Raw genomic sequence first — 16,482 nt, 5'->3', positions numbered from 1 at the left:
TAAGCAGGTCCTAAAGGCTTTCCCTTCCATGGGACTTTGAGGATGAATGTAGAACGCAGACGTATAATAAGAAAAGACAGAGAACCTGTAAAATGGTTTTCTATTTACTGTGCGTGCATTCCTACCTGCAGGACATCTCCCAGGTCAGCGGTGCTGATTTCAGGGTCTTCTGTAGTGTTGAAAGGGACAGGAGTGATCCGAACGAAGGTGAGGACCCGCGGCTCGGGGTATCTCCACAACATCACCCCTGGACTGTCCTCCGTCTCACTGTAAAATACCACCTCGTGGGGTCCCGGGAGTCTGCGTGAAGCTGCAAGAAGGAATGAACTCATGAGATATACCTGCCATGCCTCAAGCAACCAGAGAAACTGACAATGTCAGTGAAATCTAATTGGTTTGTTTGTTTGATGAGCATAAACCCGTGTGGGAAAGTGCTTGTGTGTTGCTCAGGAGACCTTATTGAAAGCACAAACAAGTAGAACTTTGACTATTTTCACCATTGAGATTGTGTTTCAAGTTTGAAAGTATTTCTTTGAGGAGTTCAGGGTACACAAGAGTGGAAAATACTGACAAGTATTGTGAAAACATAACACCTCCACCCTGTAAAATTCAATCAGATATAAGGAAATAGGCCAAAAAGAGATGTTCAACACTCCAAAATCCACCTGTCGTACATAATTTGCATTGCAATACATCTTTGATATAACATTTCTTATAGGATTAATTGTATTTTGGACTTCCAAAATTCCCATGAGACACTCAGCATAAACACAGTGGTTGAGCAAACATTTCTTTCTATCAAGTGGACAGCTTTTCAGTGAAGCGAGCTCCTGAAAAATCAGCTTAAGTTCCTGAGTGGTGTTCGATTCCCGTTGTGGTGGCAGTTTGGGATTCGAGTCCTTTTTGCAAAATTGTTTATTTGTGAAAAACTTTCAAGCAAAGAACTGCTGCTTGGTGTGGCCCCAAGTGGTTCGACACGATCACTTTTTTTTTGTTTTTGTGGTGAACACATTACTAGTGGCAGAAACATCTATCTCTGGCTCATGGTAGTTTTCCTTTTAAGCCGAGCAGTGAGCCTTTCCTCTTCGAGGAGGACAGCGTATTGTTCTTGGGTAAAAATGGGTGTCTGAAGGGAAAAAACAGACACTTTCAACAAGTTTGGCTTTCATTTGTGTTGAAAAAAATAAGATACAGGCTTTTTCTCGCCAACCATCTTTCATTTACTTTTCCATCAATGTATCCCATCCATCTCCATGTCAGGCCCTGGGGGGAGCCACTCTGTGTACTTTGGGGTACAGAGAGAGAGAGAGCTCTCTGGTTCACTCTGCCTGCCGACAACATGTTGCAGACAGATTGTCCTCTCCGTCCTAGTTCACTACTGTACGCTCTCCTGCATCAGCCAGAGTATTAAATGCATCAAAGGCCAGTGGAACAGTGCAACAAACAAAGACTCAACCACAGCTGACAGAGTGGACGGCTGGTCTACAGCCAGAGAGAAGTTTGATCCTCTGTGTATAACGTTGCTGCGAGTGTCTGAGTGTGTGCACACAAAGGACAGTGCACACAAAGCACAAAGACGGGGGAATAAACACTAAGTTACCCGGAGTGGAAACAGGCAGACATGTCCGATGAAACGACTTTTCACAAAAAGCTTTGATCCGTCTTTGAATCGAGCCGATGTGTATCTTCAGTGACATCTCACTCTGCCACAAAGGTTGTTGGTTGGAGTTTGAACAACTCAGTCATACAAATTCGTGAATGCTCTACCATGGTTACTCTTCTTCACCACAGACTGAATCCCGTCAAGCAATGAGGTGAAATATCTGAGCAGGTCTCTTTGATGACACTCTGACAGTAAAAACCAGTTCCACTCGGTCAAGCTGTCACATTAAAACACTGGTTTGACTCCTGTATGTATAAAATGCTTCACGATGTGATAACTCAACAAGCCATCACCCTCTAGTGGCTGATTGTGGTATTGATAGGATATATAGCTATGTCCGCCGCAGCAATGTCAAATCAAATTTAAAATATTGTTATGATTATCTGACTCCACTTTGGCCCAGAGAAAGTAAGCTGTGCTGTATTGTTCATTTTCATACTGTCTCAGATTGGTATTGAGACTAACAATCTGAGACTATAGCCGCATGTCCTCTCTGTACGAGATCAACACACACTGTGTCACATCGTGGTCGTGCTCTCTACCTGAATATAATGAGTGTCCTCATGGAGTTCTCTGGAAAGCCTGTTTACGAGGAACTCATTATAACCACGAGTGTTTCAGCAGGCCCAAGTGGACGACACTATATGGGGAGAAACATTTACCAGAGTCCTGGATGTACTGAAAGTGTCCTGTGCGCAAATCGTCCGAGCTGTGCTCAGTGCGAGGAGAGGGGGAGCCTGGAGAGGGAGGTGGCTGGCTGTGGAAGGCCTTTCCCTTTGAGCTGCTATCAGCTGCGTCCTCCTTCTGAAGGCTGAGATAGGCGCGGAGGTGCTCCTCCACCAGCTTCAAGCAGTTCAGGTGTTCTTGGCCCCAAAAGACCTTAGATACAGAGTGAAAGAGAGAAGTGTCAGGAATCAACTGTAAAAAAAGACACACACAGGATGAAGAAACAGGGGAGTAAAAAAATAAAACAAAATAAAAAATAGCAACCAAACATCCTGGTCCACAACAGGAAGACAGCCAATCAGGGCTACCCTCGACATCACCAGTTCACAACCTTGCGAACATTACTCAATGCAACCTTAACATCCTCCTCACTTACCAGCGGCATTCCCCTTCCCGTGCTCCATCAAAGACCGTCTGCCTGGGGTTTGGACGAAGGACCAGGAATCTCTGAGTCAAAAACTCTTCACACATGGAGCTGCCTGCTCGCTCTCTCGCTACTCACTAGCTTGCTCTGGTGGGCTATGACTAAACTCTGAAAACAGGAAAATTTGGGGATTTTTTTTTTTCCCCCCTAACTTTTTGGAAAGTGAGCACGAGAAGAAGGAATCGGAAGGAATTCCGGTGGTTTCTGTGCAGCACTTGATTAAGACACCACAAACGCCAATATTTTCAGAGGGGAAATGTATGATTACATATTAAGTGTTGAGTTGCGAGTGATGTTTCTTTTAATGGGCACGCAATAAAAGTATTAAGGGAACCATTGAATGGGGGGGGGGGGGGTTCCCCCAGAAGGAAGTAATGTGGAATAATACATTAGTAATAATATGTTAGGTTAGTCACATTTGAAAAGGGACTTTTCAGTGTGGACATTATGTAACTTCTCACAGGAAAAAAGCACACATAAGATACAACCCCCCCTTCCCTAAAAATAGACTTATTATATTCCACCTCTTTAACTAGCAGATGTGACTCAAATCTACAGAGGAATTACAGCATGCATTTTCTGCTGTCATCACTTGCCTCTAAAGAGGACAGAAGCAGAATGAAAGAGGAACAGCAGATGTAAGAAGAGTGTTAAGAGTGTGATGAGCTGTGCTTATGGGTGTCATCTTATGAATACTGTTATTCTCTAATTTGGAAACTTAAGGACACTTCAGATAATATTTTATCGTGAAGCAGCATCTGCTCAGGAGCGTCCATGACCGAGAGAACTGTGCAAAATGTGTCCTTGAGCAAGACATTGTCTTTCCAGCCAGGTGCAGAGGTGCTGATCTGAACGTGAAAATAACTGCGGCTGTGCTGGGTGATAAATCTGATTCAGGGTGTAAATCATCGGCGTACACACCTGCAGCAGGCCTCCCTTAAGGTCCAGCAGCAGTTTGGGGGGGCCGGGCTCAGGTCCGGGGCTGCCGCTGTGTCGACACCAGCGAGCCTCCAGGGAGCTGCTGCTGGAGAACGGACCCAGCAGGACACGGCTCCGGTCCTTCAGGCCCGTTTTCACCAGCAGGTCGTTCAGCTCCAGCAGCACCGAGGCAGACTGAACTGCATCTAGGAACCGAGACAGAGGAGCAATAAAGTATTAAATAGAGAGAAAACTTGTGATATGCACATCTATTTAACAGTTGGATCATAATGAATGCAATATTTTAGAAGGAGAACTGATCGTACTAGAGAAGAATGAGGTGTCCATTGATACAACTGGAACAAAAGAAATTAAAACACATTATATTGTTCATCCTGAAACGCCAGTGGCACCAATGCTGACCTCCAAAGAGGGCAGGGACATCAACCACATCTATTATATTTGATATAACCACACTGATATAATCAGTGTAAATCAGGGATGTTAAACACGTTCAGCTCTGGGCTCACATGAAGCCTAGTTTCATCTTAAGGGGGACAGAACTGTAAAATAGTACAATAATAACCTTTAAATTGAACCGCCAAGGTTTTTCTATGTTGTGGCACAGAATATACAAAATTAAAATGTCTATATTTTCACAAGACCAAATAATTACTACTGAAAATAACTACAATCTCAAGATAAAGCCAATTTTAATGAAACCTTCTGTTGCGAAATACAGTGAAATGCCCAACAACTTCTCCTATAGCGTGTTATAGCGTGTCCTATAGTGTTTGGACAAACTCCCCCTGACAGCACGGATTTGAGGCTAGTTTGACAATCAATTGCTTTTCCCTTCACATTTTAAAACCAACAGATTAATTACTAATAAATTAAAGGTTACCATGTTCTCTGTTAGAATCTAAAGATGTGTACATGGCCTCATTTTTGTGTTCCAGCACTTCTTACTGATCGGATATCCCTGGTTTGAGTTCAGGCTCAGTGGGGAGTTTACATGTTTTCCCTGGCGATCATGAATTGCCTGAAGACGTGAATGTGAAAGTCTCTATTTGTTCTCTCCATGATAGATTGGCGACCTGTCCAGGGTGTACCAGTCAGCTGTATCAGCTCCAACTCTTAGCAAACCTAAGTTGGTTAAAGCGGTACAGGAGATGGATTGAGTGATGCACCCCAGCTGCATTCCAGGATTTGAGGGTCCACTCGAGGGAGATTTTTTAAAACCATCTTTCATGCCCAATCTTGAGATTCAATCCAACTTTCTGGTTTGCCTTTATTGATCAAGCGTCTCTGGCCTGTCCAGTTCTCAAAGAGATTTGCTCATCAGTGTGTAACAAGAACACCAAGTTCCAAACAATGTGGAGAGATTTGTTGCAGTTATTTCAGAATGTGCAGCCAAACTAAAAACTCCCTCTGTGCAGCGTTCGCCTCATGGTTTTAGGCAGAAATTGGTGTTTTGGGTGTCCAATGACAGTGACATGTAGATTTTGCGTCTTAACAGTATTAGATTTCCTTCTCTCCTTGATATTTGTGCTGATGCATCCTATATCAATTCTTGCTTTTTTAAAAACTTGTCTTTTTTTCTTTTAAGGTAATAGCTTCTTTTCAATGGTGATGGTTTTCCTGACTCACCTCGCTCCACACTTCACTACATGTACTTGTTTATGCCCCCTGTAGTTCACACATTGCTTCTATCTGCACCCCTGAGCTGAGCAACTGTAGACTCTGAACTGTGAAACAGTTTCAACTATCATCCAATAAGTTTTTAATTTAATATTAGATGCTTATTTGTTATCTGCAGGCCTCCTATAGGTCAGTCCCAAGGCTGTCACAGTCACACATGGTTAAACTGGTGATGGATCGAGCATGATTGTCAATACTTATATCAAAATCAACATTTTCACTGCAAAGAATATCTTATTGTTCAATGAAAAGCATGAATGATGTGCAGTTATCCAAACATGTGTCAACATTTTGGAAATGAAAAATTAGATCATAGGTCCACAGATATTCTGCATATATGATTCCTCAGCATTATGGAAAGAGAAGTCGTCCAAATTCCTCCCCTCTGCTTCAGCATTTGAACGCATCAGAACGAGTCAGAGAATTGCGAACCGATCAGAGGCCGCCGTTCAAAACGTATATACCACATGGTAGCAATTGGCCAATGACGTTGCTCGTACTGGACGTAATACAAAACTGGAAGTCAGTTGAGTGTTGTGTACCCGTGTTGATGACTCGCTATATTTTGGTGAAAAAATATGAATTTAGGCAAAATTAGATGGTGACAAGTAGTGATGGCGAGTATACACATATTTTAGACAGTTTTGAGCAACACGTGCGCTATTGTTTTGGCCGTCTTTTCCGAAAATTGACCGTCCAAATGACGGCTGGACGGCTCGCTGCCTAAAACCATGGTTCACCTTGTCATTCATTTCTGAGCTTCGCTCTGACAGTCTCTTATTCATGTCACATCATTTTAGGTTAAACATGCAGCTGCACTACACATGCTCAGAAACTCAGATGTTACATAGTTTCTTTATCTTTTTTAAGACAAAGGACATTTCTTTTATAACTTTAATAAAGTTTCAATCCAAAAGTGTGTTTGACTATTCTTGTATACTTGACATGTGCTTTATTTGCATCTGCTGAGTATTTCTTTCTATTTTCTTTTGAAAACCTCAACGATTTCTCATTCCAAAAGCAGTACAGTATATATGAGTATATGTGGGATGTGGAGGTAATAACATGAGTTGTGAAGCTTGTGGGTCTTTAGGGTATTTTAGGATCACCGTTTCAACTCGCGCAAGAGTCAAACTCTGTGTTTCTGTGATCTGAAAGGTTGAGTAGATAGAGTGACGGTGAGAAAACCCTGATGTGACCCAGGAGGCAGCCAAACACCCACTCACCCCGAAAGAACCAAAAGTAGGAAAAGAGGCCAAACTTTAATAATAAGGAAACCTTAAAACCTCCTCTGTCTTTTCCATTAGAGCTGAGATGTGTCACTGTGGTGCCATGCTGTTCGGAACTCGTCTGTCCGGTCCTCTAACTCAGCAGATTGAAGCCCCTTCGACCTGTTGCTGACATGGGAGAACTGGGCTGGTTGAAAGTGCTGCAGCAGCAGCAGCAGCAGCAGCAGCAGCAGCCCATTTGGAAACCTCCACATTACATGACTAATAATATCCTGAGAAGCACTTCTTTAAACATGAAATCTAGAAGTTCTCAGTCTGGGCTTCTGGGAAAATGATAAAAGTTGCACACCTATTCGAGCATCAGATTGTAAATATAATCTGTGACTATGACTGAATTGTATTTACATTACATTTAAATAAGTGAGGTTTAAAATGTCAACAACTTACAAATGTTAATGAGGCAAATCGTCTAATGACGACTCAATACAAAGCTGGCAGAGGCACAATGAAACACAATGGCTGAGATCTCACACCTACTGACGATATTTTAGTAAATTTGACCTCATTATTTATACTTTTTGAAACATTGGCATGCATAAGAGGTCACATGTGCAATCAATTTCTAATTGAGCACGCATGCAGTTAACCACCAGCAGATATTGGGATCAATTTCAGAGATCTTGGGAGATTTCTGTTGAAAACAAAATCCTAAGATCATTTTAGGAACTTATCTGTTTCAAACTTGATGGCCGATGGCTCCCTGCTGAGAAGAGTTTGCATGTTCTCACTGTGCATGTGTGGGCTTTCTCCAGCTTCTTCCCACAATTCAATTTGAATTGTCTTTTATTGATGAAATTGTGACTTTAGATGGTCTGTAAGTGTAAATACGTGAGGGTGATTGTCTCTCTCACCAAGCTGAATACAGCATGGAAAGCATGAATTAAATTTAAATCTTGCAATTATGAGCCCCTGAACCCTTCCTTCTGAAGTCCTTGGAGAGCTCAGGAGTTTAAATGAAACAGGTTTCACCTGTTTCACCACTGAGCGGGTTCTAATAATTTTCACCTCATCTGGAGCGATTGATGTAAATTTAATGGGTTTTACAGTGTTTAAACTTTTTTCCATGTGACTGTTTGCGCTTCTAACTTATCCAAGTTACGGCAAGAAATACAAAAGGTTTAGGTTTAATGTGAGATTTGTCAACTTCAGGCAGCTTGATAAATTTGATTAATTAAACACATGAGAAATAAAAACAAATGTCATTGCTTGGTATGTATTTAGTTTGGCACTCTACTATCCCATATATGCTCCCTGTCATTGTTTTGGGTAGATCAGCAAACTTGAGACCCCCATTTCATCCATAGTGCCTGGAACCAAGAAAACCAAGTTTCCATGTCAGTGGTCGGAGGACATACTGACTTCCCTGAGCCTGAGGTTCACTTAAGGTAATGCAGGATGAATGGGGTTTGAGGGGAGGGATGAAAAGGCACATGAAGGGATTGTGGAGCGAAGTGATGAATGGGGAGACGAATAGATATGAATGTGAATGCAGGGAGCGAGTGTGAGGGAGAAAGTGTGCTATGATATGACGAAGGTATGACACACAAGAGAGCTGAGTGAGGAACATCTCATTCAGCATTACAGTTCAATAACACAGAGGGGAATGCAATGAAAACGCCGCCTGTGTTGCATATTGGAGCTTTGGGGAAATATTAGACTGGAATGAGTCATTTCTCTCAGGAAAGACACTGTTGATATAAGTTGGCAGTTTACCTGCTAATATCTTGCAGTGTTGCTGCGTGGACAGAGCTGTTCGAGATTACTTACCCAACTGTGGACATCAGGTTTATTTTTATGACCACGATTTATTAGACAGCATGAGGGAACTCCCAAACGGGCTTGTTAAACGGAGAATCTTTCGCAAACACACATAAAACGCACAGTCAAATCCAGAGCAGATACACGGACGCACGTACAGAACAGAACACTCCCACGCCTGCATACATACAGAGTAAAATGCAGCCACACTCTCCTACACGAAGAAGTGGAAACTAAGTGAAATGCACAGAGACGACACGTAAGTGTCTTCTTCTGTCTCAGCGTGCGTCAGTAACAGCCCGGCTGACCGCAGCATCCTGGTGGTTAAGCCAGCAGTAGTAATCAGCCTAATTGGGAGTGGTTTTAATGAGGGGACTCCCTCCGTTTCTTCACTCCATTCTTCCTACCGGGCTCTCAAGTTCTCAATCTTCGCCTTTGCCCTGTGTAACTATGTGACCGCTGTGTAGGTTGGTCTCCTGAGATGTGTTAGCAGACGGCCCAAAGACATTACACCGCTCAGCTGTGAAGTCCTGCCATCAGCAGGGAGGAGCAGACGAGGGGAAAAGGGAGCTGAGAGCTGAGAAAATATGGGAAGATGAGGCAGGCGATACCACTGTTCCAACTGACAGTTTCAGAAACTGAGGAGTCGTATGAAAGCACGACATATTACTTTGATGCTCCTAACATCTGCGTAGACTTATGGATATTACTGAAATGGTCCGAGATGCATCTCCATGGATCAACCCTCTGCTAGTATCTGTGCAGAGTTTTACATTCAGCCCCTCTCATGTGGGTTAAATTAAACCCTTCCTTATATCTTCAAGAAATAATGGACGCTATCTTTGTGAAAAAAGTGGTGTTTTTCTATTGGATTACATTAGATTTTAAAGTAAATAATACTTTGTGTCGTGACTGTAAAACATCTCAAGTACAGCTCCTACCACAAACTTGTACTTGTACTTGGCTAAAATAGTTGCAGTTCATCACAGGGGTCTATGACTATATGTCATTAATGTATAATCATTAATTCTCTCAAGGTTGTTTGCTTGTTACGACGCTCACAAACATGAGGTCAAAGTGGCCTTTTCATCTTTGATCCCTTCAACTCTACAGCTCCACGGTGCTCAGACACTTGAGGGGTTTACACACAACCAAGCTGAGGTGTAAATAGTCAAACAGGTTTCTGTCACCGTGTAGCAGAGGTGCATTCACCACAATGACAGTTGTTCCACTACGTGTTGCAGCCTCTGCTAGTACTTCATATGCTGGGACGGAGGTGGAGAAAGGTTGAAACGACACAACAGCTGGATGGCAAGTCAACGCTTAATATGTGGGTCACAGTGACATTGACTTTAGGCTCTGAAAACTTAATTAGTAACTTAACTTAACATTTGTTCCACATCTACAGGATGTTTTTTTCAAAGATTCTTACAGATTTGATTATTAACAAGAACTGGATGAATAGATTGATGGATAAATTCAAATTATAATGGCTCAAGCTTATCAAGATGGCTGGACAGAGGCATAACACAGCAGTTTACAATCATTAGCTGAGCAATAGAGACTGAATTACTGGGACCTCTGTAAGGAGTGTATTGGTGCATATTTCAACAAAACATAAAAAAAATATATACAGGATGATTTAGTTAATTAGAGGTTTGCTTAGTTACGATGCACAGATTAGAATTACACCTGCACACCTCATGCTGTCATAGTGGACCGCCAGTACACAAGTAAACAAGCTCATATCAGCTGTAGGCCAACGCACAACCTATGGCACTTGGGGAACTATGTGGGTGGTGGGAAACCGGGTGGATGGAAATCCTCCTCGAGTGAAATACATCTCTGGCAAACACCCGGCTGAGATTAGATAGGACCGGAGCCTGAATTACCATGTCGGTTTCTCCCTGGTAGTCGTTATCTGGCCACTGCCTGGCTGATTTATGTCCTCCAATGTACTGGTATCAATTAGAAGAAAACCTAAAGGAGTCATTACATAACTAGCGAAGCTCCCTGAAGACCTTCTGGGTTGGTAAGAGTAATAGGAGTAATACACTGTCACTCACCACGGAAAAATGCTATTCACTCGCCACAAGACCACGATAGGACAGCAGAGGAAACTGGTTTAGGGGTGTGGGTGGTGGTGGTGGTGATGAGGGGGTCACTGTCGGCCAAAATGGAACGGGGCAGGAAACTGTGGAGTATCCGAGCCACTTCTCAACATCTCACATAGAAACTGATGAGTGGTGATCAGTTACATGTGGGTGAAGTGACAGCTGCAACACATAAACAAATAATCTCTCCGGCAGGTATGTGCGCTCGTTTCCTACAATTCAACTCGACTAAACTCGATATCCTCACAGGGAGCAACAGATAACTGAAGATAACGCTGTGCTGACAAGCACCTCTTTCTCGCAGGTTGGATTTTCCATTCTCTATCCTTCAGTCAAACACCCCGAGCCTGTTGGACCCTCACAAATTATCAGCTTTTAGGTCAGGATTGGGCCATCTCAGTTCACATGGCTTCAGGCTGGAAATTGGCCTGCCACTACTATGGGTGTGTATTTTTTGTGTGTGTGTCTGCGTCAGTCAAAGAAAAACTCAGTTTCAAAGGCATCTCTGAGCAACGTGAAATATCTGTCTAATTTCTCTGTCATTTTACAGTCAGCATCATGGAGGTCATGTAAGGAACTCAATCTCATAGCATTTTCAAATTAAAACTTTTGTTGTGTTTAGAAGGGCCGTTTGGGGTCGTTGGAGATACTGAAAACATAACTTTTTGAGAACAGGTTCCAAAGTGACAAGCTCTGACCCTGTCGTCGTGTAAACGGGGGGAAAACACAATTTTCTGGAAACGCTCGGGCTCGGCAGAGATGCTGGTACTGCTCATGCACACCACAGGCATAGCAAATAGTTCTGCGCAAGCTCAGTAGATGGACAATAAAAACAAGGTTTTCCTCCAGAGTGTCATGACTCCCAGTCCATCATCTCCTGGGACTTTGTGGTTTTATAGTGGACAGTCACCGTAATAGCAGTTCAACTTGGTCATCTGTTCACACGAATGTCTGTGTGCTCGCCATCGTTAACGTTTCTAGAGTATTGTTCTCTGCGCACATGTGAGTGGTTTCAATACAAAAACAAACAACAGTGCCAACAAGTGGCCCAACATGAAAACTACATTGTTTTTCAGCGTTTGTGACAATTCGGTAGAAAGGGATATAATTTGTTAAAACTTTGCCGCGTAAACGGGAAACTTTACTGAAACGAAAACGCAAAAACAATGTGTTTTCACATGGAATGTTGTCACGTAAACGAGGAGCTCACCTTCAGTTTACGTATGTTTTCCACAATATACTGACTTTTCACAGGCCAAACAACTAATTACTTTTTAAGAAAATTGTCATAACATTGCAGGTCACAAGATATTATGTTTTAGCTTAGAAGTTTCCACAAGGCTCAACGCCAAGAGCCACTGACAGTCCTCCAAATATGAGCAGAGGACATTTGAGAAAGGCAGCTGCACAAAACCTTTCAGTGCACGTTTGTCTCAAGATGTACAAGAAAATCATTCTCCCAGATTTATACAGTTTATACCTATGACCAGCTACATACACTGAAACACACATTACAGAGGCATGTGCATCAACAAACACCAGAACAAATGCTTCCCCGATGCTTGAGACAAATCAGCATTACCACTGCATTACAAACCATGTATTAGTTGTGTTCACAGCGACGGGCCTGTTTCTAAATAGAAGCCTTGTTTTGACTTTGCTCAGCTCTGCTGGTTCCTGACCACTAAAGCAGGAATAATATGATAAATGGGAGTGAGGGGCTTTCTTATAGTAGAATCAATAATCTGATAAGACTGAAATTCAACGACTATCTGCGAAATCAGAATAAAAGGGTGGAGAGAAAGGGGGGACATACATAAATAGGACGGCGGGTGCGCTGTGTTCCCCAAAAAGAAGCTGTCCTTTACAAATGTTCATGGGTAAATCACTGTGAAGAAGCAGGGGGTCCACAGAAGCAGGATAGCGAGGAGAAGGCTTTTCACGCGCGTATGTTGTCTGCATATAATAAAAGTCTGCAGTAACAACACACAGGGCCTGCTGGTGTGTGTGTGTTTGTCAGAAATCAGGGGCACTCTCTGGGCAGTCTGACAGAGAGCTGAGAGATTAGGGAGGGTCTTGTTTCACGGACCCTGAGACATCTGTTCTCTCTCTTTTGCCCGCCTCCCTCCTCTCTCTCATTGAACTATAAATGCCCCACTACCTTGGGGAGTGGTGAGCTGTGGACGGAGGGAGGAATGTGGGGCTTCCACTTGCTTTTCATTAACACAGGATCTGGTAACACACCTCACTGTCAACCTAATCCCCTCACTCTCCATCTTGTCCCCTGGCAGAGTGGGGGTGGGGGTGTGGGGTGGCTGCCATGAGCAGGTATGGAGCCCCAGATGTTGAAGAAGAGGGGGTGGATGACAGCTAAGGATGTATGGTGATGAAGGCAGGGTGGGATAGGGAGAGTGCGCTTACTGCTCGCGCAGGGTCGTCCGCATGTGTTCAGTTTCTCCTTCTGTTCTCCATTACTGCGTATCTCCTTTCCCTCACCGCCTCCTCTGTCCTTCTCCAACTTCACTGTTTTCAGTTAAACCTCAGACGGCCCTGTGTCTTGTTTGCACTTATGAAATCAGTAGTCTTTACTTTGACTCACATTTTCTTTTCCTCTTACAACTTCTCTCACTACATCCCTCTTCAACTCCAAAGCAACTTGTTTCAGTCCCGCCACTTTGCCGTGTGTCCTTGAGGCCTGCTCAGGATCTGCTCCATCAGTCTCAGCACAGCAGCAACAGTAGTGATCCGTACTGTACTACTACGCACTCCGGCCTCACATCTCTCATGTCCGGCCTCTCCCAGGGGGGCCATTCCTGCTGACTTATTGTGGCAGCTCAAAGGCTCAACCTTTACAGGACGGCTCTCCTAACCTTTATCTTTTGGAAAATTCCAGAGGATCCTTTTTCCGCCGAGCTGCAGAGCGAGAGCCCGAGTGGTGAGTGATGGAGGCGGCGCAGTGAAGGCTAAAAGTCAGCAGATACATCTATTGTCACTGGCGATCAGTCTACGTAATTGGAGACAGTTTGTCTCCTTTCTGTGGCAACAAATCTGGAAACACTATGTGAAAAAGCCCTCAGGGAAAATGGCCGCGCGTGTTGTGACAAAGATCAATAAGGGTGCTTAAGTTGTCAACAACAGAAGGAAACAACCGGGTGACACAAACATGTTATTCAGGGAGGTAGTGGCGAACAAGAATCTCACAAACTTTTTCCCGTAAAAACAACACTTTGTTCATGGGCCTTCTGTACCATCAACACGTCCACTGTCAACATTACAAGGTGTTCTTCAAATGATGTTTCAAAATGTGTCCAGCGACGAGGTGCAGATATGAAATATCAGGCATTCCAATAAGATCTACATGGTCTATCTCAAACCTCACAGGTACATTGGAGAGCGCTCAAATGTGATGCGAGAGGAGCTGGAACAAAACCTCAGCTGCACACGATGACAGCATTAGTTTTATGGCTTGTTGGGTACAGACGTAGCTACATGATGTTATGTGTTTTTTTTAAAACCTATAACATCAAAAGGTATTCTAAAAAGCCAAACTGAAGAGGAGTGATCCAGCGGACGTTAATAAACAGCAGAGGTCATGATCTGGGCGTATTTATGTGGCGAATGGCATCCTAAAAGCAGCAGTGGCTCGGATTCAACGTATTGTTAAAAGTTGGGAAACAAACTACCATAAATAATAATTCCATCAAATTAAACTCTGTGTTTACAGCAAACCAAACAGACAACGACTATTCCCAAATCTCTTCAAGATTAGTTTAAACAGCACAGCAGTGTGTGGGACAGCACTGACTTCCATAGTATCTCAACTGTTTCTAAACTGCTTTTTTCCACTGTGCTGCAAAGCAAGTGTTTATACCAGTCAACACATCAAAGATGGATGAAAGCTGAAAAGCTGGTGAAAATCAGAGTGGGGCAGCAGCACTGAGCATTGTGTCACCGTGCAGTTATGCAGATTTGAGTAAACAAAGTGCAAATTGTTTGAGGTTTTAATTAACATTTTTGACAATCATTTTATCTGAAGTAACCCAATATAACAACATCTGTAAAACAGATGCAGGCGCTTAAACAGCCTTGCTCAGGCTCTTTCCTCGTCCCTCTGTGGGGCCAGTCAACAAAGGACGTGTTGCTCAGCGGCACTGAGGTAAAAGCTGTCAGCCTGCACAATTACGAGTCTAACTGTTCCTTGCTATCGGCGGCATGTGGCACGTCAGCCTCCTCCTCTCTTTCATCCTTCTGTTTTCATCAGCCGTCCGCCGTGGGAGGCGTGCCAGGACGTGGCGAAATGTGAAAAACAAACTCAGATTCCCCGGTCATCTGTTACGGCGCGCCGGCTCACACCCAGCGGCGCAGAGAAACTGGAAGCTTTTTCATTTACATTAGCATTAGCAGTTGTGATTGTCATAATGGAAACACTGTGATGCCTCCTGGATAATAGTCAGTGTTGATGAAGGCAGGGTTCGGTACGGACACAAAAACAAACATCTCGCTCTCACACACACTCGAATATAAACGCATGAAAACGTCGAGCTGTCTCAGGGCTGCATACACACACATGCCCGTGTAATCAAATACACACAGGGTTCCACAACAACGTTAGATCCAAGACTAACACAAACATCTCACTTTACAGTTTACTGACAAACCTTGTTTTTGGCAGATGACGGCTTCGCTAGCACATGTTAAAAATAACCAAGAATATTCCAAATACCTCTGAAAGCAATACTTCCCGATCGTTACCAGTGCGAGGGAGTCTTCATAAAAGGCTGACACATCACATATTCTTCAACAAACAATGATGAGAAGTGGAAAATTTGAGTAAGTGCTGAGCAGTGATCCACTGATCGATAAGGGAAAACGAGCTGCTTCTACAGATCACGACATTCCTGGGTGAAACATGTTACAGTTCAGCTACGATCCTAATAACTTTTAATCTGAATGAATAACAAATGCATATGTGGCGTGCACTGTGCATAGCTCTTTAGAGTTTGTCCACATCAATTCTTGTTTGGTTATATAATGACATGAAACAGAACAATTTGTTCTCCACTACATTTTTGCATTGGATATTTGGCGACCTGTGGAGCTGTGCTTTATTTTCAAAGGGCCTGGACGCATGCCTGTTGGCTGCAACGGTGAATTTGGGTACCATACAAATGACACGCCACAAAAAAAGCATGTAGATGCAGCGTAGTGCATTAAAACTGTGGTTACTTTAAAAGAAGATCAAACCTGCCAAATGTGGTGAAGTCATTTCAGTTATTTCCAATGTGGCTCCACCTGTTTCAGAAAATGTACTTGAAACAAGTGGCGATATCTTGAAATAAAACAGAGTTACATGGATCACATCATCGGTTTGATGTCTTTTTTAACTTTCTCGTGAAGAAATCTGTTGAGTCATTTATGGTTTAAGTCATTGTTACTTTGGAGCAATACGTGGGTCATGGACCGTGCGTATAAAAGTCTTACGAGGGGCTTTGTGAAAACAACTAAATGAAAGGGTTCAAGAATTTAAAGCAACAGAAATAAAACACAGGCGAAATAGCTGACGTGGTTTTCCAGGTTTGAAATCCCACTGAAATCTCATATTCATAATATGAAACTGATGTGCTCAAGTAACACAACAAGATTCTTTTGTTTGTCAGGGTCATTTGTAAATAATAATCGACAATTTTAGAAAATGTCGTTTTGATCCTATCATGAGGAACATCAGCTTTGTGAAGGTTCAAGGTTACGAGCCAAAGCAGGCAGAACTTGTGTTTTAGTAGCTTAAACCACAACAATGTCTCAAAACAAGATCTGCTACAAGGAGACAGCTGTCTTGACCGATGTCACATTCACTTTTTTTTATAAGTTGTTATGTCATGCTCAGGCTTT

At 43.0% G+C, this 16,482-nt stretch overlaps 1 protein-coding gene across 1 annotated transcript in view; it reads right to left on the bottom strand.

The window, feature by feature from the left end:
- vps13b (vacuolar protein sorting 13 homolog B) overlaps nucleotides 1-16,482 on the bottom strand; it is a 372,358-nt gene that overhangs the window by 70,060 nt on the left and 285,816 nt on the right. Inside the window, 3 exon segments of the mRNA XM_080472571.1 lie at nucleotides 126-310; nucleotides 2,326-2,542; nucleotides 3,735-3,937. Of these exon segments, the coding sequence (XP_080328697.1) occupies nucleotides 126-310; nucleotides 2,326-2,542; nucleotides 3,735-3,937 (605 nt within the window).

The sequence above is a fragment of the Lipophrys pholis genome (genome assembly GCF_963383615.2).
Source record: "Lipophrys pholis genome assembly, chromosome: 9".
NCBI lineage: Eukaryota > Metazoa > Chordata > Actinopteri > Blenniiformes > Blenniidae > Lipophrys > Lipophrys pholis.
This window is presented reverse-complemented; position numbering and strand designations above follow the sequence as displayed.